The sequence below is a fragment of the Balaenoptera physalus genome (assembly GCF_965194825.1).
Source record: "Balaenoptera physalus genome assembly, chromosome: 11".
NCBI lineage: Eukaryota > Metazoa > Chordata > Mammalia > Artiodactyla > Balaenopteridae > Balaenoptera > Balaenoptera physalus.
In genome coordinates, this window is record NC_138896.1 from 24383742 (window position 1) to 24392167 (window position 8426).

Genomic DNA, 8426 nt, shown 5'->3' on the forward strand with positions numbered 1-8426 from the left:
GTTCAGGTCTGGCTGTTTCCCATGGAGAGGAGGCAGGGGTGAAACCTGGGGCCTGGGTGGTGAGGGCAAGGCCGGGGAACTCGGGGGGCGGGGGGGGGAAACCCGTTTGGGGCTTTATGAGAGAAAAAAAGTTCTCATGTTTTTGAAAAGAATTCTCAACTAAACCCAGGGAAAAAAGAAATTTCTTTATTTAAAACTGCGTTTTTTGTTTTTTGTTTTTTTCTGTGAAACTACAAGTTTACAAGTGAGGAGAGAACTGCCCCCGGCCCATGCCTCCCACCCCCACCCATCACACTCCCAACCTGCCCCCCAGTCCTGCCTGGATCTTTGACGGGAGGGGTTCCCTACTGACAGTCTTGTGAAATCCTGAGGATATTTGAGGGGTTCAGATAGTAGGGTTCAGGGCCGAGGGTGGGACAGTGGTGATTTTACCTTCCCTCATACCTGGCTTTTTGCAGCCTCCCTCCTCTCTCTCCCCACCCTCTCGATTTTGGACTGAGAAAAAAAAAAAAAAAAAGATACCTCGTTTCTGGGGAAACTGAGGGAGATACATACACAAACACCCCAACCCATATTTAACATATTTGGCAATAACCCCCTCCCCATTCTTCCCCGTCCAATCTGCAAATAGTGGTTTAAAAGAAAGATATTAGACGTGTCACTCACAGGGGAAGGTGACATTTGCTCAAATTACCGAGTCTAGCCCTGCCCAAGGGTGGTGGGGAACAGGCTGGCAGAGCAAGCCCTGACTGCTTCCACACCAAATGCAGCAGAAAGCTGCCTGCACAAGCAAAGAACACCTCAGTGACTTTGGAAGCAAAGGAGGACACCTAAGTGATTTCAGGGGGGCAGGCTTGGTGCCCTGCTAAATGTACTTCCTGACGAACAGGAGTGGAGCCAGGCAGGCTCTTCACCAGTTCTATTTGTTCCCCTTTCTCTTATCATGACCCCTCTGGCTATCACCCTTAATGTGGGAAAGCAAGAAATGAAAAAAAAAATCAACATATTTATAAAAACATCTACTTCCCCAAACTAAATTAAAAATTAAGAACCACCACCACCACCAGAAATCCCCGAAATAAAAATTAAAAAAAATACAGATGGATCCCAGGGTTAATTTTTCTTTCCTCAAAAAAAAAGTTCAACCCCAAAGCCCAGTCAACAATTCCCTAAAGTAGCAGAAACTCCCTCCGAGGTAGATATCTGAGTCAGACACTCCCGTCCACCGAGCGATTCTATTGGTTTAAGATGAGCTGCGTATGAGGTAATAAAGCCGTCTGGAGGGGCAGGGGGTGGGGAGGCACAGGGGGCGTGGCCCACGTCCTCTGTCCAGAAGTCATGTCCCCATTTTTGGCATCTCTGGCTGGGCAGGGCTGGCATGTCCACAGATCCCAGAGCAGATAAGTGGGGTGAGGGAAGGAGAGTTGGGGAGCCCAGAGAGAGAGAGAGAGAGAAACAGGATAGTTGTACGTGTGTGTATGAGAGAGGAGGAGAGGAAAGATCTGAAAAATAGGATTCTGGGTGCGTGTTTCTATGAGAGAAAAAGGGGGAGAAAAAGAATGAAAAAAGGGGGAGACAGACCCCACTTTCCTCTTAAGGGGCCCCATCTTCCCCGCCATGTAGTCAGCACCCCCAGCACTGAGAGAGTCTGGCCAGGGAGGGGATTGACTCCGTTTGCCCTTCTCTATCTTGTGCTTCTCCTTTGTCTGGGTTTTGTCCTCTGGATGCCTGCGTCCTCTTCAAGAGGTGCCTTGTGAGCCCCTAACCCCTGTGGCCCTGAGGGGCGAGATCAGTTGGAAGTGTCAGAATGAACGCTCCCTGGTCCCTCTGTCGGGGATGTCACTGAGGACGGGGTCACAGCCTCCTGCCAGCCACCGTTTGCCTGGAAAAAGAGGCAGACAGTTGGGGTAGGGCTTTAGGAAACCCAGCACAGGGGACAGCGCTGCCAGGGAAAAGGCCCTCCCATCCTGGTGAGAGGTGGAGAGAGGGGCTTCACGTACTCACCCTCATTTCCCGAGGGCTATACATCTGGCCTCCCCCGAGGTTATCCCCGTAGCCCCCTGGCCCCATTGAGTGTCGGAGTGATTCCACCTGCAGGCAACAAAGGAGGATAGGACACAGTGAGAAGCCTCAAAAGAAAAAAAGTCTCATATCCTAAAGTAGGGAAACTGAGTTTGGGAAAGCCCTACTCAAGGCGAGATGGACCACCTGACCTGGGAGGCAGAGTAGGAATCTCCGTTGAGCCCGGGCATCCCCAGAAACATGTCACCGGATCCTGAGAGATTGAAAGAGCCGCCAGAGCCTTGGGGGAGCAGAGGGGGAATTAGGGAAGAGTGTAACAGAGCCTGTGATGGCAGACGGGAGACTCACTACAGCTCTCAGTTTTCAAAAAGCCCCCTGAACTAGCTCTCTGGGGGTGGGCCACCATACGCAAATTCTCCACCAAACAACATTGCAACACTCAGAAGGAGCAGTTTGTTCCTGAGCCTCCCCTGGCCACTTGCTGGAAGAAAGGCAGAAGTAACTTCACTAGGGTGGCCTCTGTCCCCTGATATTCCCACCCCATCTCAGCTTGGTCCCTCTCACCCCAGAAGGCCCCCTCTCTGCTATGATCCTGCCTAGATAGGAAGCTGGAACAAAAGCAGGAAGCGTGCAGAACAGCCAGCCAGGGTGGCAGCGGGATCCACCTGCGGAGGAAGGGGGTGTCGGGGAGCTGGTGCGGCTGTGGCCTCCCTGGGTGACTGACACAGCGGTCTTGACGGCGTAGATGTTTGCCTCCTCTTGGAACTTTCCAATATTTTTCTTATAGCGAATCCGCTTGTTGCCAAACCAGTTGGAGACCTGTGGGGTGTGGGGCAGAAAGGAGGGTCAGGTGGGAACCTGCCCCTCTGTAAACACCTTAGTCAACAGGATGGGAGAGCGCCGTGCCCCCAAAACTCCTGCCCATGCCTCCCCAGTACCTGAGAGACAGTGATTCCGCACTTCTTGGCGAGCTCCTCCTTGGCCTCCTCACTAGGATATGGGTTACTCAGGTGGGAGTAGAAATACTCATTCAGGACCTCAGTGGCCTGTTTGCTGAAGTTACGGCGTTTCCGTCTACAGAGGAGAGAGGGGGTGGTGAGGAGGATGTGGGTGTCCCGGCAGGGCCACCACGCTGATTAACTCCAGAGAGCGCCGCTGTCACGGAGTACAGTGCTGTGCTGCGCAACCTGGTGGCCCAGAGGCTTGGAGAAGAAGGTGAAGGAGCTGGGCGCTGGGGGCTGGCCTGGGGCCCTGGGCCCCACCTGGCATCCAGGAAGCGGGAACGCAGGATCATGACGGCCTCGCAGGTGCTCTGCTTGAGCTGCATCTGGATGGCGCTGAACTTCCGGTGGATGATGCTCACCATGCGCTCCATCTCCTTGGGGGCCACGGGCCGCGTGCGGCTCTGCTCCCTCAGCAGGTTCATGACGTGGGTTGTGAACTCGTTACACGCCTGCAGTGGGGGCCCGTGGCCTGGTGAGGAGGAGCCCCCTGGCCTTGGGATTCCCCCGAAGGGCCTCTCCCTCCACCCGCTCCAGCTTCCTCTCCTCACCTGCTCATACTTCTCCAGCTCCGAGTGGTAAATGTGGCGGATCTGGGCAAGTTTGCTGCGATAGTCCGAGTGTTCGATGGAGTTGTCGGGGGACACGCCGCCTCCGGAGGCTGCGGCGGCCGCAGCTGCTGCCGCTGAGCCACCCCCTTTCTCAGGCCCAGCCACACCCTCTGCCAGAAGCATGTTGTCCAAGCGCATCAGCTGCGGGTCCACAGGCTCCTCCTCTTGGGAGCTTCGAATGCTGAGGCCTAGCGTGCAGGCGAGTGGACTTAGGGACCCCGGGACCCCACACCCAGCTCTCAGCCCTCCTGGTGCCTCCTGGAGACCCAAGTCTCCAGGCCTGGGTTCCCTCCCAGGCCCCCCTTAGCAATCTTCCTGACCCACACTTCCCTCAGGGCCCCAAGTTGTCAAACTCGTAGCCCCAGTTCTGTAGTGAACAGGGTTCTGTCTCCAGAGTTGAGGAATCAGAAGAGGGGGGACCCACGTACCGGTTTTCTCCTTGATTTCACACAGGACGCTAAAGAGAGCAGGCTTCATTCGGTGGCAGTTTAGGGCGTGCTTCCTTGGGAGGAATGGGAGAGAAAAATTGAGAGGCTATAGAAATGGGGGAGTGGGAAAGACAACCACAAAACGACATACCCATGAGGGTAAGAGAGGGCAGCCTGGGAATAAGGGAGGTGGTGGGTAAATGTGTGGCGGGGGAAAGCAGGATTGGAGGCCGAATGGAGTTGGGGGGTTCTTGGGAAGAGCTCAGCTCCCAGAGTGTGGAGACGTGGGGAAGCTGCTTGGCTCTGGCTGGGCGGAGGAGGGAAGGTGCAGTAGGCTAAAGGCACCGTGGCCGGGTGGAGGCTGTGGGAGATGGTCTAGAAGGGTACAGAGGGGATTTGGGGAATGGCTGCAGAAATGAGAGTGACTAGGTAAATTTCAGCGGAAGACAGAAGGAGGCTGGGGAGAAGAGTCAGAGTTTGAGGTGCCAGAGGGGGTTAGGGGTGCTGAGCTTAAGTGGGGAGTTCAGTATAGAGGTGTGTGAAGGGTCCTGAGACTGAGCAGGCTGGAAGGCTCTGATGCTCCTAGTGTCAGCTGAGCAGGGGCAAAGGGTGAGAGAGGACCCTTGGAGGCTGGGCCATACATGGAGAGAAAGGGTCGCAGCCCGGGGAAGGGGTGTGGAGGCCCCTAGGATGAGGGTGGGCTGGAGAGTTAGGGGAGAAGACAGCATAGCTGTTTCTTAGTCTGGGAGCCAGAAGAGGGCTCTGGAGATGGAAAGATGTTCCAGGGGCGTATGTGTGTGTGTGTGTGTGTGTGTGTGTGTGTGTGTGTGTGTGTGGGCGGGGGTCAGTGAGAGACTGGGGGGGGAGTGAGACCACCTGGGGGGGAGTGAGACCACCTAGCGTTCCCCTTTTTGAAGGTTTCAGGGACTGGGGGTGAAGGAAGGTTTGAGAGGGATCACTTATCTTGGGGCTCCCGGGAGTAAGGAGAGGAGAGAAGAGCTGTAGTATCCTGGGGAGGGTCCTGGAGTTGGGGGGCTCCCAGAAGATTCAGAGCTTGTGAATGGGGCTTCTGCTGGGTCTGTGTGGGGACCGGGTTGGGGGCACTCACTTGGCCTGGGCCTCGTCCAGGCTCTGGTCGGTGATGGTCATTATCTGCTGCAGAATGTCCCCGATGTCTTGCTTCCCTCGGCCTCCCGGGACCCCCCCGCTACCCCCACCGGGGTCTCCACCACCGGGAGGTTCGCCAGGGCCCCCAGGCTCCCCACCCACCAATCCAAGGCCCCCCCGGCCCCCGCCTGGAGGGGGCGGCCCCAGCAGCCGCTCGTCCATAGTTGGGGGGGGCCCTGAGGCCCCCTCCCTGCTCCGCCCCTCCCCCCCCGCGCCTGGTTACTTCCCCCCCAAACGCGCTGGGGCCGCTGCTCCCTCCGCCCCAACCCCCGCCCGTCTCCCCCGCTCCCGGCTCTCCCGGGGGTTCACCCCGGCCCTGAAGGGACACCTGGGGTACCGTCTGGGCCCCCCACAGGAGACCCCGGCCCCCGGCGGCGGAGAAAATGGAGCCGGAGAGAGAGAGAGAGAGAGAGGGGGAGAGAGAGGGAGAGAGAGAGAGGGAGAGAGAGCGAGAGGAGGCCCAAGCGGGGGTGTGTGTGAGAGAGAGGGAGGAGGGAGGAGAGAGGAGGGGGGGAGCGAGGGAGGGAGGCTGGGGGAGGGGAGCCGGGGAGGAAGAGGAGGGGAGAAGAGAGGAGGAACAGGGAGGAGCTGGGGGCGGAGAGAGACACACAGAAACGGAGGAACGGAGACGAGTGGAGGAGGGGAGAGGGGACGAGGGGAGGAGACTAGCCCGTGGGGAAAATAAGGGAAGGTCCCAGGGTCTGTGGCCTTGAAGCGGGGGGGGGGGGGGGGGGGGGGCGTGTTGGAGGCTGGGGGGCCTTGCACCTGGGTTCTGAATCCGGGATCTAGCTGATGAGGACTCTGGCCACTGGAATGCCTGGGTTCACAGACAGCTTAGTTCATATTTCTTATCCTAATGACTCCCCTCCCTGTTCTACTTAATTAAAACCAGGAGAGGGGGGCTGGGGGAGATAATTAGGGAGGTCTCCAGCCGCTGCTTAATGAGCCAGTAATTAACCAGCCAGGGAGGGAAGCTGGCCTCTGGCCAGACTGGGGAGAGTGGTGGCCTCCGGCCTCACCCTCCTACCCTCCACCCCGCCACCCGAGACACCAGTCTTCAGTCCAGAGGGGAATTACATTTATTCATATAACCAAACATCAGACAGCTCAGAACAGCAGTGGGAAGGGAGGGTGGGCAGGGCTAAATGTCCATTCACAGCCTGTAGGCCCCTCAGTCCAGGGGCTGGGTGTGCCGGTGATGGAGGTGGGAGAACAGTCTTTATGTCTTTGCTGTGCCCTCTCTTCCTTTCTTCTTACTGAGAAGGAGGGTGGAACTGCCTCTCAGGTGAAAACCTTGGGAGATTTGCCTTTCCTCTGGGAAATGAGCCCCTCAGATCCTGCCTGGTGGCTTGACTACTGGGGGTGTCCCCACAGTTCAGGACCAAGACTCTCAGCCACTCCCTGAGATCAGAGGAGAGGGTGAGGTGTCCCACTGTGGCTGGGGTCCTCTCATGGCCTCAAGCTCCTACATACTTGGTCATGGAGGGAGTTGAATGTCCATCCTACCTTGACTATTCCCAGGGTTTGAGGACTTTCACCCGCTCCAGTTCCCAGGAAAGGTGGATGAATATTGAGATTTCTGCTGGGTCTTCCAGTCTCTGGTGCCCCTGCCTGGCAGGGTTGAGGGCATGCAGTGGGCTGCCCAGCTTTTGAGCCCCAGGAGTGCAGAGGGGCTGGTGGGGCTCAAGTCTCAGCAGGTGTGTGTGGGGGGCTGGGACCTTTGCTCCTCCATTCGACCCCCACCCTGAACTCTCAGCAGCAACTCCAGGAGCTCCTGTCCCCCTGGGGGTAAGGGAGGCTCTGACCGCTGGGCTTCCATCCGCTGGCTCTGGAGGAGTGGAGGGAGGGGAAGTTGTTGGTGAGGTTCTAAGAGGAGCAGGGCTTGAAAGGAGCCAGGGCTGGTGTGAGGGGCATATAGGACACCTGTGATGGGGGTAGGGGGAGTAGGACCTGGCGGGGCAGTGGGGCAGATGCCTGGGGAGAAGGAGGGGTAGGACCCCCAAAGAGAACAGGGGCCAAGAGACCAAGAAGCCTGGGTCTTGTCTCCTGGCGGGGAGGGGATGGGTGTCTCACCTGGTGACTGAGGATGGTGCTGTAGAGCTGTTCTCTGTCCTCAAGAGGCCGGGGCGGGGCTCGGCCTAGGCTTGGACGGTTCTGGGGGGGATGGAAGGTGGCCCTCTGCTCTTCTAGGCGGCGGGACTGGGCCTCAGCCACCAGGTCCAGAAGGAGCTCAGTCTGCAGGGAGAGCAGGGAGGCCGAGCGGGGCCCCAGGGCTGGGGAGAGGAGGGGGAGGGCTCAGAGACCCAGAGAATTTGGCAGACAGCAGTGGTGGGTGTGTGTGTATGGGGGCGTCAGAGCTAAGGGGGTGTGATGGGGAGTTCGGAGGAGGTGGGGAGAGAGCCCATGATGGATTGAGCCTTGGTCATGGGATCAGGAAGGATGTGGGCACCAGGGTCAGGGAGCTCCTTGGGTGGGTGGGGGTACCTGTGTGGCGGGACCCTGGAGGAGGAGGGGACGGAGGAGCAGATCGCCAAGGCCGATTGCTGGTGTTCACAGGGGGCCAGCCATGCTCATCCTGATGGGGGCCCTGATGCTGAGAGACATCCGTTCCAGTCAAGTGGGGGTGGGGTGGGCAGAGGGCTAGGCCAGCAGCCCATTTCCTCTCTCTGCGTCTCTGTTCCTGCCTCTGTGCCCAAGCCTGTCCAAGTCCCTTGAGTCCACCATTACTCAGTCTCTGCCTCAGGTCCTCTCACCTCCCTCTCTCCCAATGCCCGCCTCCCCAACCCGGTGCCGAGCTCACCTGCTCACCATCCTCTTCTTCCTGGGGTCTCTCAGCCTCCATCCCCTGGAGGGGAGAAACCGATGGGGGAGGGGTAGCTGGGATTTGGGAGGAGGGCCGGAACCCTGAGTTCCTGAGGGGAGTAGGGGCTGAAAGGGGTGGGGGTGAGCCGGGGGCTGGATGCCTGGGTACTGAGCAGGAAGCTGGGTTCCTGGTCAGCACCCCCCCCCGGGCCCCGCCCATCCCTGTCAACTTCCTCCAGTTCTCTTTTCCCACCCAACGGCTTGCTTGACCTCTCTCGCCCCAGGGGAGCACAGAGACTGGAAGAACTCCTCCAGCTGCAGTAGGGTTGGGGGTTCAGAGGGGGAAGGACTTTTGGCTTTCTCATCTCCAGAGCCTCAGGAGCCCCCTAACCCCC

General features: G+C 58.4%; 2 protein-coding genes across 3 annotated transcripts; both read right to left on the minus strand.

Annotated features, from left to right (window-relative positions):
* Nucleotides 1-166: 166 nt before the first annotated feature.
* On the minus strand, nucleotides 167-5406 carry PBX2 (PBX homeobox 2). Of its 2 annotated transcripts, XM_082413793.1 has the most exons (9): nucleotides 5171-5406; nucleotides 4063-4136; nucleotides 3575-3822; nucleotides 3285-3475; nucleotides 2961-3096; nucleotides 2688-2841; nucleotides 2214-2302; nucleotides 2005-2091; nucleotides 167-1882 (listed from the first exon to the last, which is right to left on the minus strand). In XM_082413793.1, exons 1-9 carry the CDS (start codon nucleotides 5389-5391, stop codon nucleotides 1790-1792), a joined length of 1293 nt encoding a protein of 430 aa, XP_082269919.1. In that variant the 5' UTR covers nucleotides 5392-5406; the 3' UTR covers nucleotides 167-1789. The 2 variants fall into 2 exon arrangements, with proteins under 2 accessions (XP_082269919.1, XP_082269920.1); XM_082413794.1 differs by lacking the exon at nucleotides 2214-2302.
* Nucleotides 5407-6290: 884 nt separating this feature from the next.
* Nucleotides 6291-8266, minus strand: GPSM3 (G protein signaling modulator 3). The gene is made up of 4 exons (XM_082413812.1): nucleotides 8030-8266; nucleotides 7714-7822; nucleotides 7303-7502; nucleotides 6291-7057 (listed from the first exon to the last, which is right to left on the minus strand). The coding sequence occupies exons 1-4, from the start codon at nucleotides 8249-8251 to the stop codon at nucleotides 6920-6922; spliced, it is 669 nt and encodes a 222-aa protein (XP_082269938.1). The 5' UTR covers nucleotides 8252-8266; the 3' UTR covers nucleotides 6291-6919.
* Nucleotides 8267-8426: the final 160 nt, after the last annotated feature.

What these genes read in the sequence shown, in the direction of transcription:
- PBX2 (XM_082413793.1), bottom strand. Translation starts at nt 5,391, where the DNA reads ATGGACGAGCGGCTGCTGGGGCCGCCCCCTCCAGGCGGGGGCCGGGGG. An exon ending in TCCCGCTTCCTGGATGCCAG is followed by an intron (nt 3,097 to 3,284) that starts GTGGGGCCCAGG and finishes TCTCCTCTGTAG; the next exon opens with ACGGAAACGCCGTAACTTCA. An exon ending in ATAGCCCTCGGGAAATGAGG is followed by an intron (nt 1,883 to 2,004) that starts GTGAGTACGTGA and finishes CTCTTTTTCCAG; the next exon opens with GCAAACGGTGGCTGGCAGGA.
- GPSM3 (XM_082413812.1), bottom strand. Translation starts at nt 8,251, where the DNA reads ATGGGCGGGGCCCGGGGGGGGGTGCTGACCAGGAACCCAGCTTCCTGC. An exon ending in AAGAAGAGGATGGTGAGCAG is followed by an intron (nt 7,823 to 8,029) that starts GTGAGCTCGGCA and finishes GATGTCTCTCAG; the next exon opens with CATCAGGGCCCCCATCAGGA. An exon ending in TCCAGGGTCCCGCCACACAG is followed by an intron (nt 7,503 to 7,713) that starts GTACCCCCACCC and finishes TCCTCTCCCCAG; the next exon opens with CCCTGGGGCCCCGCTCGGCC.